Source organism: Stenella coeruleoalba (assembly GCF_951394435.1).
Source record: "Stenella coeruleoalba genome assembly, chromosome: 8".
Taxonomy (NCBI): Eukaryota; Metazoa; Chordata; class Mammalia; order Artiodactyla; family Delphinidae; genus Stenella; species Stenella coeruleoalba.
The window spans coordinates 94,741,768-94,760,528 of NC_137154.1; the positions used below are offsets into that span (position 1 = coordinate 94,741,768).

At 50.6% G+C, this 18,761-nt stretch overlaps 2 protein-coding genes across 7 annotated transcripts; both read left to right on the plus strand.

Moving 5' to 3' along the window:
* Positions 1 to 46: 46 nt before the first annotated feature.
* Positions 47 to 9,771, plus strand: VPS11 (VPS11 core subunit of CORVET and HOPS complexes). Of its 2 annotated transcripts, none has more exons than XM_079928951.1 (16): positions 47 to 294; positions 903 to 1,051; positions 1,145 to 1,280; positions 1,610 to 1,773; positions 2,365 to 2,612; positions 3,363 to 3,564; positions 3,964 to 4,115; positions 4,748 to 4,934; positions 5,625 to 5,771; positions 5,897 to 6,085; positions 6,188 to 6,349; positions 6,577 to 6,716; positions 6,805 to 7,007; positions 7,139 to 7,310; positions 7,737 to 7,959; positions 8,839 to 9,771. In XM_079928951.1, exons 1-16 carry the CDS (start codon positions 108 to 110, stop codon positions 9,001 to 9,003), a joined length of 2,826 nt encoding a protein of 941 aa, XP_079785077.1. In that variant the 5' UTR covers positions 47 to 107; the 3' UTR covers positions 9,004 to 9,771. The 2 variants fall into 2 exon arrangements, with proteins under 2 accessions (XP_079785077.1, XP_079785078.1); XM_079928952.1 differs by having other exon boundaries at positions 270 to 375; positions 856 to 1,051.
* A 1,521-nt stretch (positions 9,772 to 11,292) lies between these two features.
* HMBS (hydroxymethylbilane synthase) lies at positions 11,293 to 18,361 on the plus strand (the record flags this gene model as incomplete). 5 transcript variants are annotated; one of them, XM_079929801.1, is made up of 14 exons in its annotated part: positions 11,293 to 11,474; positions 13,718 to 13,777; positions 14,116 to 14,188; positions 14,574 to 14,623; positions 14,707 to 14,762; positions 15,147 to 15,224; positions 15,454 to 15,531; positions 15,669 to 15,744; positions 16,848 to 16,961; positions 17,211 to 17,249; positions 17,452 to 17,571; positions 17,814 to 17,867; positions 18,003 to 18,089; positions 18,188 to 18,361. In XM_079929801.1, the coding sequence occupies exons 1-14, from the start codon at positions 11,442 to 11,444 to the stop codon at positions 18,359 to 18,361; spliced, it is 1,092 nt and encodes a 363-aa protein (XP_079785927.1). In that variant the 5' UTR covers positions 11,293 to 11,441. The 5 variants fall into 5 exon arrangements, with proteins under 5 accessions (XP_079785927.1, XP_079785928.1, XP_079785929.1 ...); XM_079929802.1 differs by having other exon boundaries at positions 13,718 to 13,771; XM_079929803.1 differs by lacking the exon at positions 17,211 to 17,249.
* Positions 18,362 to 18,761: the final 400 nt, after the last annotated feature.

The following is an 18,761-nucleotide window of genomic DNA, read 5'->3' on the forward strand; positions in this document are numbered from 1 at the left end:
GACTGGAGAGCGCCTGTGCACCCAGGCTCCAGGAAGCGGCCGGGTCACGTGATCCGCCGGCCCCTCTCACGTGACCTCTCTACCGGAGGCGGGGGCCTTCGGCCAAGATGGCGGCCTACCTGCAGTGGCGGCGCTTCGTGTTCTTCGACAAGGAGCTGGTGAAGGAGCCACTGGGCAATGATGGGGCTGCTCCCGGGGCTGCGCCTGCTTCTGGACCCTCTGCTTCCAAGTTCCTTTGCCTCCCTCCTGGCATCACTGTCTGCGACTCAGGCCGAGGGAGCCTAGTCTTTGGAGATATCCTTCCTCTGGAGCTGCCTCTTCCCTCCCCGAATCCCTGAAGAGATACAGCTGGGATGAAATCTGTCCGTCAGAGTGGTTCGTGTTACGTGCCACTTTCCTTTAGATGGGCGCCCAGTGCTCCTTCTGTGGTCCAAGGGAAGAAAGGAGGAAGTGCGTTCTCTAACTTGTTGCCAACTGAGCGAACAATCCTGGGCGAGTCATTTAACCTCTCTGGGCTTCAATTTCCTTATCTGCAAAAGGGGCGTAAAATAACAATTCGGCAAGGTTTTTTTTATTGTTTTTGTTTACTTTTAAGATCGATGAAAAGAACGGATGCAAGTTGGCTTTAAAAGATGAATATGTGAGGTGTCATCTCCCCAGCCCAGTATTGTGGGGGAGGAGTTAAATGAGACCATGAGTTTGCTGCTTTGTTTTTCATAATACTGCCACTAAACTCGGGCCTTTCTTTTCTAATCTTTTTAAGATGGGGAGTTCCCAGAAGATAATCTGTGGAAAAACCCTTGAAAAATATAAAGAGTTGTATGTATGTTAGTTGTTATTTGGGTTCTGCCCTAGATATAAGTATCTCTCCTTGGAAAGGAGGCTCCTTGACTACTCTGCACACATGGAAGGCCAGATATGGTTCTTGCCCCGCTCCCTACAGCTTACCGGGTTCCAGGCTTACAAACTACGGGTGACACACCTGTACCAGTTGAAGCAGCACAACATTCTGGCATCTGTTGGTGAGGATGAAGAGGGGATCAACCCCCTGGTGAGTCCTATAAAGGAAATGGGAAAGACCCAGTAGCCTGAGAATGGCTGTTGGCACGTGACTAGCAGTCACACATCTGAGGTCTGTCCACAGGTAAAGATCTGGAACCTGGAGAAGAGAGATGGTGGCAATCCACTCTGCACTCGAATCTTCCCTGCCATCCCAGGGGCAGAGCCGACTGTTGTATCTTGTTTGACTGTCCATGAAAATCTCAACTTTATGGCCATCGGTAAGCAGAAAGAAGGCAAAGCTAACACCCCATGATTCTTTATAGATTTTCTTCAGAGTTGCTTCTGCAGTTCATCTTCACTGTTTTCATGAGACCATTTTGTACTGAACTGATGCACTTGAGATTTTAAAGTTTTGGATGGGAAAGCATTTAGTTTTGTTCTTTGAAAATGAGTCACTGAGTCCTGATCTTCATGGTAACCACTGGAGAAGTTGGGTAGCAGGAGGAAGAGTGTCACTTCTGACAAGTGCCTCAAGTGGTCTTTTCCCCCTTCTGTGCTTCCTGATCTATTCAGCCTCAATAAAATGCTATTTCTTGCTCTCTTGCAGGTTTCACAGATGGCAGTGTTACACTGAACAAAGGGGACATCACTCGGGACCGGCATAGCAAGACCCAGATTTTGCACAAGGGCAACTATCCTGTTACCGGACTGGCCTTTCGCCAAGCAGGAAAGACCACTCACTTGTTTGTTGTGACAACTGAGAATGTTCAGGTATGACCAGGGCCTCCACTGTTACGGGCAGGCAGGAAAGGCTTTAACGTTGCTCAGAGGGCTAAGGTAGGGAACTGACAAAAGAGGTAGAATTCCTGCAGTTTTCATCATACAACCTTGAATCATTTGCCCAGCTTAATATTTTATTTCCTCCCTTAGGAGACTGGGAAGAGTTAGAGCTAGGAGCTCTTGATCTTGTAGTAAAAGACCTAAGTTTTTCTCCTAATTAACTTAAGAGACACTGGACAAGTTGCTTTACTTCTCTGGTTCCTGTGCTCCTAATTTATAACAGCTTAGTCTCAGCAATAGTTTTGTTTCAGCAATGGTTTTTGCATAAAGCGGTAAAATTCTCTTACTTGCTAAATACCTGTAGTAAGTAGTGATTGTAAATACAGAGGAAAGAAATGTACTCTCTGCTTATATATTTAATAGATGGGTGGTGGTTAATGGAGATGGCAAGCAGCCAGGGAAAGTCTTAGGGTGCTAAGAATTAAGAAGAGAGAGCCAGTGTGGAGGTGGAGATACCTTTGGGAAGGCTTAGATGCCTCCTCCTCAAAGGGAGCCTGTTAACCCCTCTCTTACTTCCTGCAGTCCTACATAGTTTCTGGAAAGGACTACCCTCGTGTGGAGTTGGACACCCACGGTTGTGGCCTGCGCTGCTCAGCCCTAAGCGACCCTTCTCAGGACCTGCAGTTCATAGTGGCAGGGGATGAATGTGTCTACTTATACCAGCCTGATGAACGGGGGCCCTGCTTCGCCTTTGAGGGCCATAAACTCATTGCTCACTGGTTTAGAGGCTACCTTGTCATTGTCTCCCGTGACCGGAAGGTTTCTCCCAAGTAAGGACTCCACGGAGAAGCAAAAGGGAGAGGGCTGAACTTGTTCCCCAGAATTAACCTGATTTTAAACTCCTAATGCCTGGATCCCATCAATCTCCTGTTTGGTTTTAGGTAGATTGTGCTTACACCTAGATCGGTTATAATGGTTTTTTTTTTTTTTTTTTTTTTTGCTGAAAAGTGTGTGATTTTGCTGCAGACATTTGCTGAGCAGCCCTGATGCGCTAGAATGCTCCAGGGAATTTGGGACCTGGTATTGGGATTTTTACTCCTTGGTCAAAATGAATTGGGTAGAGGAACAAGGGACTGAGTAGTGGAGAAATTGGAAAGTTCTGGCAGATGCAAGACAGGGCGTTTTTCTCTCTGAGCCACCAGAAAGGGCGATGGGGTCTTCAGCGTGATGCAAGTGATCCTTGTCAGATGTTAGTTTTCATTCAGTACTAAGCTCAGTGGCCTACATACACCAGGCACTAATTATTTGTTAAATAATGGATGTTGGACTGGATGTAGTTAATTTTTCAATCTGTTGCCTGTATTAATTATAGGATCCTAAAGGGTAAGACCAGGTCTATATGTTCTCATCCTACAACTGCTAGCACCATGCTAAATGTTACAGGATGAGCTGCTAGAGGGGCCAAAGCGGTGTCTTGTTCTGGGTGGAATGGGCAGCACCAAAGTTGTATTGGAAAGGAAATCGAGGGGAGCTGAGACAGAGGTGGTACAAATATCTGGGTCTTTTTCTTTCCCACACAGGTCAGAGTTTACCAGCAGGGACTCCCAGAGCTCCGACAAGCAGATTCTCAACATCTATGACCTGTGTAACAAGTTCATAGCCTATAGCACCGTCTTTGAGGATGTAGTAGATGTGCTTGCTGAGTGGGGCTCCCTGTACGTGCTGACGCGGGATGGGCGGGTCCACGCACTGCAGGAGAAGGACACACAGACCAAACTGGAGGCAAGGCCACCAGATTCCCAGAGCAGGCCGTGGGCACCCAGATGCAGCTCTAGGAACAGGCTCCCCACGTCCCTTGGCCAGGGTGTTTCCTTCCCTTTGGGTCACTTACTCAGCTCCCTTAGGGTAGGATTACAAGGCCAGTGGCCTGGGATGAGGCCTTAGAGGGAAGTAGTGGCTGGGAGCCTGAGCCCACTCTCAGGGTCCACTCTTCCTGCCTGTAGAGAACCTTGTGAGGCGAGCTGATGTTGGTCTTGGGGGTATCTGAGAGGTCTCACCCTGTCTAAGACCTAGGCTGATCGGGGCTTCACAACTGTCTGCCTTGTGTGTTGTGGGTGCATTCTGGGAAGGTGTCTTCTCAGGACTGCTTCTTCCAGTTTTCTAATCTCTCTTCCCTTCCAGATGCTGTTTAAGAAGAACCTATTCGAGATGGCGATTAATCTGGCCAAGAGCCAGCATCTGGACAGCGATGGGTTGGCCCAGATCTTCATGCAGTATGGGGACCATCTCTACAGCAAGGGCAACCATGATGGGGCTGTCCAGCAGTATATCCGGTCAGTCTGGAGGCGCTTTAGGATATAGCTGTGAATGCAGGGACAGGCAGCCAGATAGGCTAAAACCTGCACTTGGGGAAGGAGGGTGGACTCCACTGTGAACCGTCTTTTTTTCCTCCAGAAACTGTGATGCCTCAAGTGAGAAGACAGTATACCTTATTGGAAAGGGAATGTTTTGGGTCAAATATTACATGACTAGCATGCAGTTGAGCTGATGAGTATCTGTTATTTTAGATGTTGACTTGACCTTCGTTAATACTCATTTTGATAAGATTCTTTAAAGGGAAAAGGCTATTCATCTCTTGCTTCCACACTTTCTTCCCTCAATACTAATTCTTAAATTAATAAGGGGTCTTAAGAACCTGTCTAGCCTCTTTCCCAACCTCTCTCGAATTCCTGTTTTCACCCAAGTTTAAGAAACAGTGCTCTGGAGCCTTGCTACTCATGTGGTCCATGGTCTAGTAGAATCGACATTGCCTGGGATTTTGTTAGAATTGCAGAATCTCAGGCCTTACTCCAGATGTGCTGAAACAGAATTTGCATTTTAAGAAGATCTTCAAGTGATTCCTATGCACATGAAAGTTTGAGAAGTACACTGACCCCAATGCTATTTGATGCATATGTCTCCCTAGAACCATTGGAAAGTTGGAGCCATCGTATGTGATCCGCAAGTTCCTGGACGCCCAGCGCATCCACAACCTGACGGCTTACCTGCAGACCCTGCACCGGCAGTCCCTGGCCAATGCCGACCACACCACCCTACTGCTCAACTGCTACACAAAGCTCAAGGACAGCTCGAAGCTGGAGGAATTCATCAAGGTGCAGGGTGGTGTTGGCGGGGGATTCCGTGAGGGCCCCACTGAGCATGAGGGGCTCCACCAGGGCTGCAGAGACAGGGAAGAGCTGACCTTATTTGGGGACCAGAGTCCTCTGGTCTATAAACTAGGAAGAGGAATAGCCTTTTTTGCGAGTTTTCTCCTGTTTTCTCTCTTGGTTTTTTTTTTTTCTTTTTGGCTGCGCTGCGTGGCTTGCCAGATCTCAGTTCCCCCACCAGGGATCAAACCCGGACCCTCAGCAGTGGAAGTGCAGAGTCCTAACTACTGGACCGCCAGGGAATTCCCACCCCTCTTGTTTTTTGATGCCAGAACTTCTCATGGTATCTAAGCCCAGGGAAGCCCTGTGTTCCCAGACGAGTCCCTCTAATAGTAGAGGCAGAGGAAGACTTTTGGAGAGGCAGGATAACAGTGCTTTAAAAGCATCAACTTTAGGACTTCTCTGGTGGTCCAGTGGTTAAGACTCCACGCTTCCACTGCAGGGGGCACAGGTTCGATCCCTGGTTGGGGAACTAAGATTCTGCATGCCGCTCAGCGCTGCCAAAAAAAAAAAAAAAAAAAGCATCAACTTTTTTATTGCCTTAAGAATCTGGTCTTAGAATCAGATGCATATTTCCTTTCCGTTCCCCAACCACAACCTCTCTATGACTGGTTTTGTCTAATGTCTCCCCGGCAGACAAAGAGTGAGAGTGAAGTCCACTTTGATGTGGAGACAGCCATCAAGGTCCTCCGGCAGGCTGGCTACTACTCCCATGCCCTCTATTTGGCTGAGAACCACGCACATCACGAGTGGTACTTGAAGATCCAGCTAGAGGACATCAAGGTAGGTGAGCCTCTTGCCACGGCCAGGACCCTGTTCTTTTTCTAGGACATCCCTGGGATGCTGAAAGTGCTTCCTGGTGGGTGAGGCAGGAGCACGTGCTTATTCTGCCCTTTCACTCTCCACAGAATTATCAGGAGGCCCTTCGATACATCGGCAAGCTTCCTTTTGAGCAGGCAGAGAGCAACATGAAACGCTACGGCAAGATCCTCATGCACCACATACCAGAGCAGACGACCGAGTTGCTGAAGGGACTTTGTACCGACTATCGGCCCAGCCTTGAAGGCCGAGGCGATAGGGAGGCTCCAGGCTGCAGGGTGAGGCCTCAGAGAGAATGGCTTTTGGACAGCAGGGATCCCCTTAGCAGCCCAAGTACCGAGCCCGCTCACTTGGCCACCTCTCCTCCCTTGCCGTCCTAGGCCAACTCAGAGGAGTTCATCCCCATCTTTGCCAACAACCCGCGGGAGCTGAAAGCTTTCCTAGAGCACATGAGTGAGGTGCAGCCTGACTCCCCGCAGGGCATCTATGACACGCTCCTTGAGCTGCGACTCCAGAACTGGGCTCACGAGGAGGAGCCGCAGGTGAGACCTGGCAAAGTGGCCAGAGGCGCTGGAGAGAAACTGCTTCTATTTCTTCCCTGGTTGCCTCTTGCTGCTTTCTTTAGACCAATAACACCTCACCCTTGGGGGCTAAATGGACCCCTGTGAAGAGGAGATGGGACTGAGGGGAAGAGATAGTTGACTTGCCTGGTCCTGAGAGGCCTTGTCGTTTTTCCCTGATGCCCAGCAGCTCTACCCTCCTCTTTTAGGTCAAAGAGAAGCTTCACGCAGAGGCCATCTCCCTACTGAAGAGTGGTCGCTTCTGTGACGTCTTTGACAAAGCCCTGGTCCTCTGCCAGATGCACGACTTCCAGGATGGAGTCCTTTACCTCTATGAGCAGGGGAAACTGTAAGAGTCTGGGGAATCTCAGGGAAGGGGAACGCAGCCGAGCCACTTGTGGGGGACAGCTGCTGATGTGCGCCTTGCCCGGCCGCAGGTTCCAGCAGATCATGCACTATCACATGCAGCACGAGCAGTACCGGCAGGTGCTCGCCGTGTGCGAGCGCCACGGGGAGCAGGAGCCCTCCCTGTGGGAACAGGCGCTCAGCTACTTCGCCCGCAAGGAGGAGGACTGCAAGCAGTACGTGGCGGCCGTGCTTAAGCACATCGAGGGCAAGAACCTCATGCCGCCTCTCCTAGGTACTCCGGAGGACAGGGCGGGCGGCTGGGTGCAGGCTGCCAGCAGTCGGGCTCTGGGGCAGGGGCCCTTCCGTTCTATCCAGAGGGCTGCTTCGTTCATGGTCTTGTTTCCTCCCGGACCCCCATCTCAGTGGTGCAGACCCTGGCCCACAACTCCACGGCCACCCTGTCTGTCATCCGGGACTACCTAGTCCAAAAACTGCAGAAGCAGAGCCAGCAGATCGCGCAGGATGAGCTCCGGGTGCGGCGCTACCGAGAGGAGACCACCCGTATCCGCCAGGAGATCCAGGAGCTGAAGGCGAGGTACTTGGCATCCAGAACTGTGGAGGCGTCCGGGGATAACACTGTTCTTCACAGGGTGTCATTTTTCAAAGACAGGATTGTATGGAGTGTGTTTGAGCATTTCATTCTTGAAGATCTGTTTTGATGGAGGAATTCCAAAGAATGATTTACTACGTAGAACGTGATTTATTGGGCTTTGGAGGATATTGTCTTGTAGCAGGTACTTATCCTGGGTTGGATGGACCTGCTGGGAGGGTGCTGAGACTCCCTGCAGGCCCAGCGTGGGGTCCTCCTGTGACCCGCTTTAGGTGGTAAGAAGAGCAGGGCCTCGTAGTTCTTAACGGGGACCTCTCTCTCCTCATTGCCTCCAACTGCCTTCTCTCTCCACATGGTTCCTGGCCCTGCCCTCACTTTCTGGCACTCTTTTCTGGTCTCCCTTGCCTGTAGTCCGAAGATTTTCCAGAAGACCAAGTGCAGCATCTGTAACAGTGCCTTGGAGTTGCCCTCAGTCCACTTTCTCTGCGGCCACTCCTTCCACCAGCACTGCTTTGAGAGTTACTCAGAAAGTGATGCCGACTGCCCCACCTGCCTCCCTGAAAACCGCAAGGTCATGGATATGATTCGGGCCCAGGAACAGAAGCGAGATCTCCATGATCAGTTCCAGCACCAGGTGGGGATGACGTGACTCCCCCGCCCACAGGGAGGTGGTGAGCGCTGGGGACTGGTGTTCTTTTCTCCTCCTCCTGTGGTTTTTTTTTTTTTTTAAACATTTTTTATTTCTTTAATGTATCTATTTTATTTATTTATTTTTGGCTGCATCGGGTCTTCGTTGCTGTGCACAGGCTTTCTCTAGTTGCGGTGAGCGGGGGCTACTCTGTTGCGGTGCGCAGGCTTCTCATTGCAGTGGCTTCTCTTATTTTTTTAAAGAGATGGAATGAGGTGTTCTGTTTTATTTTGATTGATTGATTTTTGGCTGTGTTAGGTCTTCGTTGCTGTGCGCGGGCTTTTTATCTAAGTTGCGTTGAGCAGAGGCTACTCTTCGTTGAGGTGTGCGGGCTTCTCATTGTCGTGGCTTCTCTTGTTGTGGAGCACGAGCTCTAGGCGCGCAGGCTTCAGTAGTTGTGGCTCGCGGGCTCTAGAGCGCAGGCTCAGTAGTTATGGCCCATGGGCTTAGTTGCTCTGAGGCATGTGGGATCTTCCCAGACCAGGGCTCGAACCTGTGTCCCCTGCATTGGCAGGCGGATTCTTAACTGCTGTGCCACCAGGGAAGCCTGTCCTGTGGGTTTTTTTTTTTTTTTTTTTTTTTTTTTTTCCTGGTACGCGGGCCTCTCACTGTTGTGGCCTCTCCCGTTGCGGAGCACAGGCTCTGGACGCACAGGCTCAGCGGCCATGGCTCACGGGCCTAGCCGCTCCGCGGCATGTGAGATCTTCCCAGACCGGGGTACGAACCCGTGTACCCTGCATCGGCAGGCAGACTCTCAACCACTGCGCCACCAGGGAAGCCCTGTCCTGTGGGTTTTTGACTCGCAACTCTTCTCTTTCCCTGCAGCTCAAGTGCTCCAACGACAGCTTCTCTGTGATTGCTGACTACTTTGGCCGAGGTGTTTTCAACAAATTGACTCTGCTGACCGACCCGCCCACAGCCCGACTGACTGCGAGCCTGGAGGCTGGGCTGCAGAGGGACTTGCTCATACACGCCAGGAGGGGCACTTAAGCGGCTAGTGGGAGGGGTGTGATGGTGGAGGCCCAGCAGCAGGGACACGGGGACAGAGACAGGGCTGTTGCACAGGAGTTAGGCAAACATGCCCAGGACTCTGCTCTCATCTGATGCCATAGCCCTCAGGACTTAAGGGGACTTTCTTTTCCTGCCTCCTTCTTCGGCCAACCTGCCATTTGTCCTGTTGACTTTTTGAGCAGTGTAGATCATTCCAGACCAGAGGGGGAGGGCACCTCAGCAACCTCAGAGTCTGGACAATAGCGGCTTTATTCTCTATCCAAGAGCACCAGGCTGTGCTTGGGTCCTGGCTCCCAGAGTCTATAAATAAAAGCATATAATGATTTCGGGGTTGAAGGATTTATTCTGGGGACTTCCTGGTGATTCTTAACTGTGCAAAATGTACTTCTTTCCCTCTGCTCTCCTAGAGCTCCCCTTCCCTTCCTACAGAGTTCCTTAAAGATGATGTTGACGAGACTTCATTCCAGTAATGAGTGGGGCCTGTGGCATCTAGTAGAGTTCAGTTGAAGAACCTCTGCAAAGGCCTGAGGCCTGAGCCCCAAGAGCAGCCCGGACTGAGGACTCTGCTCTATAGTGTGGCTGGTCTCTGTGGCTCTTGTATGGACAGAGTATTCAAGCTGGAGGCAGATTATGGTGGGGAGCCTTGGGCTTTAAAGCCTGCCATCATAATGGGTGGGTTGGTGTCTCTCTGTATTCAGTACCAGATGATAAACAGGATAAAAGGGCCTTTATTGAAACATTTTGTTCCCTCTTCCAAAGTTGTCAATTGAAGTTTGTGTTGCTAAGTGCGTGTAATTGGGGTTACACTGCCTGTTGGAAAACTGCTCCTATGGGGTTGTTTAATTAAAAGAAGTAACTTAAGACATTGTGGTTTAGGTAGTATTTAGAAGAGGCGGATAGAGTACATTACATGGGTAGCAGCTAAGAATACAGACTTTGGATCAGCTGCCCTGAGCTTGATTCTTAGTTTCACTTAGGGCAACTCTGAACCTTCTCTGAACCTCAGTTTCTTCGTCTGAACATGAGGAATTAACAACATCTTTCTAGTACGGCTGTTATGATGAAGGTCAAAGGAGCCAATCAATGGATGTGTTACTGGTCCCCAAGAGGTCAGTGACCCCTCAGTGGGTCCTTTGCCTGGAGTTGCAAATTCCGGTCAAACAACACCGTGTTCGGTATAGCAGAGCAGAAACTATTCATTGATCAAGGAATGGAGAAGGGAGAGCACATGCTCTAAAGACACCTTGTCCCCCAAGGGAGGGCAGTAAGAGAATTTAAGGGATAGGAGGCAGACATGTCATCAGGGCTCTAGGAAAGGGGCAGAGATTTTGGGGTGGGGGGCGGAGCTGGGGCATCACAGCCTTCCACGTGGCAGGGATTTGCGCCTAGCAGAGTACAGATATCCCCCTTGGGCGGGGATCTTGGCATGGTAATGAAGCAAAGGTAGCTTTAGGACACTACCAGGTCCTGTGGTCAAGTCAGAGCTAGTTCGGGGCTGTTGACCACTGCGTATCTCTTAAAGCTCAGTTGCAAAACATCTCTGTCAAATACCAGGTGCTTTTGAAACACAGAGATAAGTCACGGCTGGAATCTTGTAGCCCTCAGGCTGGTATGGATGACAGGTGTCCAGTTATTTGAAAGTGGTTAATACGTGGTTATTAGTACCGTTAATGGATAAAGCACTTGTACTCACAAGCCCTTTTCCCGCTAACACTAATAATGTGTTGTCACTCCCATTTCAGTTACTTGTCTTTAGTTGCCTACTTCAGGGTTGTAGCAGAAGCAGCACCACATAAGCTGCACTAATTGCTTGTGCCACAGCTAAGGAGATAAAGCTGTGGAATTCTGGGTGACTAGCTTTCAAAAGCAGGCCTCTTTCATTTGTAGACGTTGAATGCAGCCTGGGGGCATGGTAAGTTGCTCAAGTAGCCTTTAACTTCCGACGCCACATTGTAGGGTTAATCTCCTTTTCCTCTCGGCACGCCTACTTTTGGTTTTATTGACGTTCCCTTGGGTGGCGGTAGGAGGGACTGAAAAGAACGAACTTTGTGGATAAATCTGGGAAGCATATCTTGGCCACTGACCGTCGGTATTCCTGGCTAGGTAAAAGTAAAAATGAACAGTTGGTAGGCCTGGGTCTCAAACGGGGAAGACCAGGGCCAGCCTGGGGGAGTAGGGGCGGTAACGCAAGGTAAGATCTTCTCTGTTGCAATCGTTCTAATTCCCGCCCAGGGGAGGTCTAGCCCCTCTGGGGCGGGGTCGGAAGTGACGCAGGCCCTTAGCGGAGCCGGGAGTGTGTGGCTGCCGGAGGATTGCGAGCTCCGCGTGCGCCCAGTGCCCGGCCGGCCGGAGCCTTCGGCTTGCCCGACTCCGGAGGACACGGGCAGCAGCCTCCGGCCTACTTCCCGCGCACAGCCATGTCTGGTAACGGCGACGCGGCCGCAACGGCGGTGAGTCCTGAGCCGGTGACCCTCGCAGCTTCGGTCTTCTGCACTAGCAGTGCCACGATTGGCCCCAAGTTGCCACTCTCCGTCGTCAATTGGTCGGGACGGTTATCTGTCTGGTTTTTTTTTTTTTTTTTGGTTCTAACAGTTTTTAAAGGGCCAGTAGTTGGGTTGCCCTTAGGGGAATCAGAGAGCGGTGGGGGCGGACTTAAGAGCAGATCGATTGTCTCGAACGGAACCCCGTTCCTGCGGGGATCTGGATGGGATTCCATGAGGCATGGCTTCCGCGGCTCTAGATATAGTGACCCAACATAGGAAAATTCGTCTGCACGAGACAGGGTGCTATTCCCCGGGATCCCTTCACACGAGACAGGTCCTATTCGAGATTCAGCCGCTTTGGGGAAGTGTTCCATTTTGGATCCAGAGAGGAGAGTGTACCTCGAATTCTCCGAACTGCACACAAACGTCTTGGAAGTGCACCTTCTCTGCTTTTTTTCTTTTTAATGGACACCCAGCCCCAGCCTACACTCAAAACTGCCCCAGCCTACACTCAAAACTCCTCAACTGAGACACATCATTGGGTTACTACCATGGACGGGGGACGCCCTTGGGCCTTCCTATTCCTAGCCTGGGGTCCCAGTTCTGGGCTTGTGCAGATGCAGACTGCGGAGCCCATGAGGCCAACGTCAGCCTGAGATAAGAAAGGAGTGGGGCAGCTGCCCTATCTCTCCCTGACCTATGTGCTGGTAAGGAGTGGGATTCTGTGCCATTGCTGACATTCCTGAGTGCTGGACTAGGAGTAAGAAGATTTGGATTCCAGCTCTCTACCCATGATTAACCCTGTGGCCCTGGGCAAGTCACTTTGCTCCTCAGAGCCAGACTTTGCTTCTGTAACGTAGTTCCAGAGATGCCTGCCCTGTCTACCTGATAGGTTGTTATGAAGATTAAAAGCAATAGCTCTAGGATATACATGCTCAATAAGGAATTTTTTACTGGAACAATTTGACTTGAATATGCTGTGCAGAATCAATGAAATTAAGGGATTGTTTGAACATAGCAGTTTCTGGGACCTTAGATTCCTTTCTGTGGGCTGCCTGTGGCCCAGAATTTTAGTTGCCATGTTTAGCATTTCCAACCTAGCCTAATTTGCTTAGGGTCCCCCAGGGTTTATTTATTGGAGAAGTGATAGCTGTGGAGTAGACTAGAGTCCAAGAGCCGCCAGCTGTCACCTCCTCCAGCAACAGAGGCCCCAGATACCTGACTGCAGAAGAACTCTGTAGGATGAAGATCCCAGAGCAGGGGAAGTTGATAGTATCTATAGTGATCACTGTCTGATCTGGGAAGAAATAGGACCTCAGACTGGAGAACCCAGTTCTGCCTGCTTGGCACTGAATACCTTTGTCCAAGGTGCCCTGGCAAGAGGAAGAGGCATGGCCCTTTGAGTTCTTGGCTTGGTCTCTGACATCCTAATATTTCCTTTGTGGTGAAACCAGAGGCTGCACTCTAGGTGAATGGACATTAGACAGCTCACCCTCTTAGTCTTACAGAATATCAAAAGCAGAAGATACTTGAGTGCAAACTTCTTCATTTTATAGATGAACAAACAGGTTTATAGATGAACAAATAAGATGATGTGTTCAAGTTCGCCCAGCCAAGAGGCTGAGCAGGACTGTACGTCAGATCTTGTCGATCCCAGTCGTGCATTCCGTCCAGATTACGGGATCCATAGTGCAGCAGCTGTGGGGTAGCTCTTATGGCATCTAGGTGGCACTGAAGCTTTCTCAAGTGCCGCTCCGTTGTGGATGCTGAACTTGTCCTCAGTGACTCAGCTCATGGTCCCCTGTGTGGCCCCAGCTGTCCTGCCCCTGCCTGCTGCAGGCCCCACCCTCCCTGGGGCCAGACTGATAGACCTTATCTCTCTACCCACCTGGCTGAGTGCAGCATTCCTACTGCCTTAGCTTGGATGGGCTTCAGGGCTTAGTGTCCTGGTCATTACAGCAACAGCAGGTCCTACTGTCACTTCTGTCTGGTCTCTGCTTCTCTGGATCCCTGAGGAGCCAGAAGGTATTGTTGGGGAAGGTAAAGGGACCAGTCTTGGGGAGGGGAGTGTTTCCCCACTCGAAGGCTCAGCTGGCCACAGACCAGGGGCTGAGGTTCCTTTCTTCCAAGCCAGTGATTCTGGTTCTTGGACAAGGTGTTGAGGAACACAAAGAGCAGCAGGGACTGTGACCTGGGGACTTTTTCTGCAGGAAGAAAACAGCTCAAAGATGAGAGTGATTCGCGTGGGTACCCGCAAGAGCCAGGTGAGTGTAAGTACCGGGGTGGAGGAGGTTTGTCAGAAGACTTCTGTGTTCACAGTATTATAAGTTGGGGGGCCCAGAGCGTTCTCAGCAGCTCGGGGATGGAAGAAATGGGGTGACTGAGTATCAAATCCCATGCAGGATGACAGATTGCATTCTGTAAAGAGATAGTCCCTGGGCTGGGAAGTTGGGGTACAAAGGACTCCCAGGCCAGACCCCCCCCTTCCTAGGTGGGCATTCAATCCCCTCTCTGAATTCCAATCCTTTCAGGATCTCCCTGACCCTGTGAGGGTCTGACCTTAGGGTGGTGGCCGGAGGACAGGACTAACCTGAATTTCTACCCCCAGCTGGCCCGCATACAGACGGACAGTGTGGTGGCAACGCTGAAAGCCTTATACCCAGGCCTGCAGTTTGAAATCAGTGAGTTTTCTGGAAAGGAATGGAAGCTAATGGGAAGCCTTTAACCCCTGGAGGGGAGAACACAGTGTTTCTGGCTTTGTCTTGCACCAAAGCTTGGTTCTGTTGCCTCTGAGAATTCTTCTTGGCTGTCCCCGGTTTGGAGGGCCCTTTCCTTCTCTGAACACCTCCAGCTCTGACTACCTGGGCTAGCCTGGCATTTATCATCTGCTTTGGGTCTTTTTGTGATTACGTCTGGTCTTCCTCCTAGATTGTACATTCCCAGAGGGTAGGGACTGGGGCTTATGTGCCTCTGTATCCACCAACAATCTTAGCACAAGTGCTCAGCTCAGTAGGGGCTCAATAAATGCTGATCACTGAACGTCTGGTTTGTTGATTCTCTCCTCAGTTGCTATGTCCACCACAGGAGACAAGATTCTTGATACTGCTCTCTCTAAGGTAACATTTTCCATCCAACGCTTTTCCCCCTCCTCTTTCCTTCCCCCAAAAGATTCACCCTGAGGCTCTTTCTTGCCTGGCAGATTGGAGAGAAGAGCCTGTTTACCAAGGAGCTGGAACACGCGCTGGAGAGGAATGAGTAAGTGATAGCAGGGAGCATGGCGCCCTCCCAGGCTCTCGCTAGGACCCCAGTGCACATCAGACCTGGGTATCAGCTAGACTGTTGGGCTTAAACGCTTGGATAGGCTAGAGAGGGGCTCATATGTGAGTTTTTCAGGCCTCAGAAAAGGAGAGTGTCCTGGTTCTGAGCCATCTGGCTGCCTGGGGGTGCAGGACTGGCTGGGGGAGGGGGATGAAAGGGAGTGTAGGAGGGGAGCAGGTCTCTGGGACCCAAGGTCTCAGAAAGGCCTGCTTCCTGAACCGCTCTAGGCTCTGCCAGTGACGTACAGGCAGGAGTGGGTGGAGAAGGGCTGGGGACGTGCTGCTCAGACCCCTTCTCCTTCTCTCTCTGCCATCTCTCTAGAGTGGACCTGGTTGTTCACTCCCTGAAGGACCTGCCCACGGTGCTTCCTCCTGGCTTCACCATTGGAGCCATCTGCAAGTAAGAGTCCTGCCAGTCAGGGGGCCTCGGCATGGGGTAGACATCATATTAACCTTGACTTTTCCCTTTGGGACTTGGCCCTCTGCCTCTAGGCTGTCTCCCCTGCCCTGAGGAGTGTCAAGCATGGCAGAAAACTCAGAAAATGCCAGTTAGTTGACTATTGAGAGAGCCTGGAAGTGACCTGAACCGAGATCTCTCCCTTATTCTATGACTTTCCCTCCATCCCCAGGCGGGAGAGCCCCTATGATGCTGTGGTCTTTCACCCAAAATTTGTTGGGAAGACCCTAGAAACCTTGCCAGAGAAGAGGTGAGTGGGGCCTGGATAGGCATCTTGGTGGGATGTGCACAGAAGATGGAGGGGTGGGAGGAGGAGGAAAGGAACAGTGCCTGCCTAGTTAAATCTCATGCGACTTAAATCTCATTTTAAACCATCTCTCTGAGCAGCGTGGTGGGAACTAGCTCCCTGCGGAGAGCGGCCCAGCTGCAGAGAAAGTTCCCACATCTGGAGTTCAAGAGTATTGTATCCTTATAGCGGAGGGAGGAGGCAGCAGCCAAGGAGGAAGACCAGGTCCAGAGGGCCCTGGGAGTTGTGAGAGTGGAAGGGGCTTCCAGAGGAAGTGGACCATGGATGCAGTGGACTGCCTGCCCTCCCATTCATCCACCCATCCATCCATCCATCCATCCATTCATTCATAATCCTTTCATGTTTTCTTAGCCCCAGGCAAGTGCCTGGCACTGGGGATATGATGAGCAAGATCAACATTGTCCCTGCTTACACGGAGTTTACATTTTAGTGCTGGAGACAGACAACCAGGCATTGATAATACAGAGTGATACTGAATAATGATTACATCGAGGGAGGGGGGTTGGGGGGGGTGCTTCCATTTAAATTTAAATAATTAAAAATTGGTTTTATTATAGTTGATTTACAACGTTGTGTTAGTTTCTGGTGTATAGCAAGTGATTGTTGTACATATATATACATATTCCTTTTCATACTCTTTTCCATTGTAGTTTATTGCAAGATATTGAATATAGTTCCCTGTGCTATATAATAGGACCTTGTTGTTTATTTTATATATAGTAGTTTGCATCTGCTAATCCCAAACTCCTAATTTATCTCCCCCCATCCCCTTTCCCCTTTGGTAACCATAACTCCATTTTTATTTTATATTCCACTATATCGTTTTGATCTTTACAATGTTATATGTTTGTAAAACTGATTTTCAAAATAGTATTCGCTAAGTGCTCCAGTGCACAAAGTAGGGAATTCTCTGGAAGCTTCTAGCTGGAACATCTAAACACAGAGTTGAGAGTCAAGGAAGGCTTCTCAGAAGTCTTGTAACCTTGGGCAAGTTATTAAATAAATTAAAACCTCTCTATCAATTTTCTCATCTGTAAAATGGAGATGATAATACTGCCTACGTCATAGGGTTGTGAAAATTAAATGAATTGACATATCTAAAGCGTCTGGCATGTAGTAAGTATGAGGTAAGTGTTAGCTGTTGTCATTAGGCTGAGAACTCAAAGGTGAGAAGTTAGCAGATTGAGAGACTCAGGCAAAGGGAACAGCATAAGGCTCCAGACTGCCCAAAGCTTGTGGTCCTTAGCGCCTCTCCACAGCGGGGAAACCTCAACACGCGGCTTCGGAAGCTGGATGAGCTGCAGGAGTTCAGTGCCATCATCCTGGCCGCAGCTGGCCTGCAGCGCATGGGCTGGCAGAACCGGGTGGGGCAGGTAGGGCCTGCCACTCTTCACGCCCCGGTTGATCTTCATCTCCTTCCTGCCTGTGTTCTCTTTTTGAATCCCACCTCTAACAGTGCAAGCTGGAAATGAGTCCCAGGTTGGGAAGACTGGGGATCAGAGGCCAAACTCCCACTCTTGCCTCTCCAGCCCTTCTGTATGCTAGAAAAGCCCCATCTCACTGCTGTGTGCTTTTAGGCACTCCCACCTCCACCCTTCTGACTGCCTCTTCTGCCCCCACAGATCCTGCACCCTGAGGAGTGCATGTATGCTGTGGGTCAGGTATGCTTGACCAGGGAAGCCGTGTATTGATGTGTCCCTTTCTTTTGTTTTCAACCAAGAACACTCCCAGAGAGGGGCAAGCCTTGGGAGGCTACTGGCCCAAAAGGACCTGGCAAACAGGTGGAAGTAGGCTGGTTCCCATCCTTAGCTCCATTGGTTGGGGAAAGATTGGCCCTGATATCTTAGGCTATTTTTCCATCAGGGGGCTCTGGGAGTGGAAGTTCGAGCCAAGGACCAGGACATCTTGGATCTGGTGGGTGTGTTGCATGATCCTGAGACTTTGCTTCGCTGCATTGCTGAACGGGCCTTCCTGAGGCACCTGGTAGGGCCTGTGCTCTTGTGGAGGGGTGGGTACCTGGAGAGCTGGGAAGGGTCGTGGGGAGATTTCTCAAATTATTGCTCTGTATTTAGTGGTAACTCATCCTTCAAAGTATGGACAGGACCCAGGTCTGGGCTGCTACCTCATTTTCAGTTATGTCCTTAGAGGGGTCTGTTATCTCTGAGGACTCTGGTTACAGGGTGGTGGTAAGGGTCCTTGGAGCTCACAGGGAGAACTTGTTGCAGGAAGGAGGCTGCAGTGTGCCAGTGGCAGTGCATACAGCTATGAAGGATGGGCAAGTAAGCAGGGGAAGATGGGTGGGAGGGCAGGGACTCTGGCATTTCTCCTGTGCATCCTGAGCTGCCAGCAAGAAAAGCCCAGGTTTCTAAGCAGTTCCCTCTCACAATATGCTGAGGCAACTGTTTCTTTCCCAGCTATACCTGACTGGAGGAGTCTGGAGTCTGAATGGCGCAGATAGCATGCAAGAGACGATGCAGGCCACCATCCATGTCCCTGCCCAGGTGCCAAGGCTGGAGGGTGACGGAGAGGGTAAAAAACACGTGTGTATGTTACTTCCCCTTTTGTGCTCACCAAATCCTACCCTCCTTCCCTTACCCAGCATGAAGATGGCCCTGAGGATGATCCACAGCTGGTGGGCATCACTGCCCGGAACATTCCACGACGAGCCCAGCTGGCTGCTGAGAGCCTGGGCATCAGCCTGGCCACCTTGTTGCTGAACAAAGGAGCCAAGAACATCTTGGATGTTGCACGGCAGCTCAATGATGCCCACTAACTGGTCTGTGGGGCACAGGTGCCTGGGTTGCTGGTGCCCCGTGCCTACATCCCAGCCCTCAGTGCCCCAGTCTCACTGTTACCTGGGGGGTGATTACCCAGGGGATGGAACTGCAGGGGCGGAGACTTAGAGACTTGTCTCAACTTGGGGCCTTGGTGATGCCTTGTCTCCTCAGTAGGTGGAGGCTTAGTCTCTAGGGAAAAAACATCTAACAAGCCACAGCCTTTGAATGTAACCAACTCAACTAATAAACTAGATTTGAAGGTGGCTTTGTTTTTGATGGGGTTGCAGGAAAGAAAGATAAGGACAAACACAAGACCCTTTGCTCCTTACCTCAGAGGCTAAGACCCCTGTCCAAAGTTCTCCTGGAATACATTGCCTTCTGTTTCTGTCTCAGTAG

Excerpts from the sequence above, each read along its gene's own strand:
- VPS11 (XM_079928951.1), top strand. The coding sequence starts at position 108 with ATGGCGGCCTACCTGCAGTGGCGGCGCTTCGTGTTCTTCGACAAGGAG. Across the intron at positions 295-902 it reads AGGGAGCCTAGTCTTTGGAG|ACATGGAAGGCCAGATATGG; the intron begins ATATCCTTCCTC and ends ACTACTCTGCAC. Across the intron at positions 1,281-1,609 it reads TCTCAACTTTATGGCCATCG|GTTTCACAGATGGCAGTGTT; the intron begins GTAAGCAGAAAG and ends GCTCTCTTGCAG.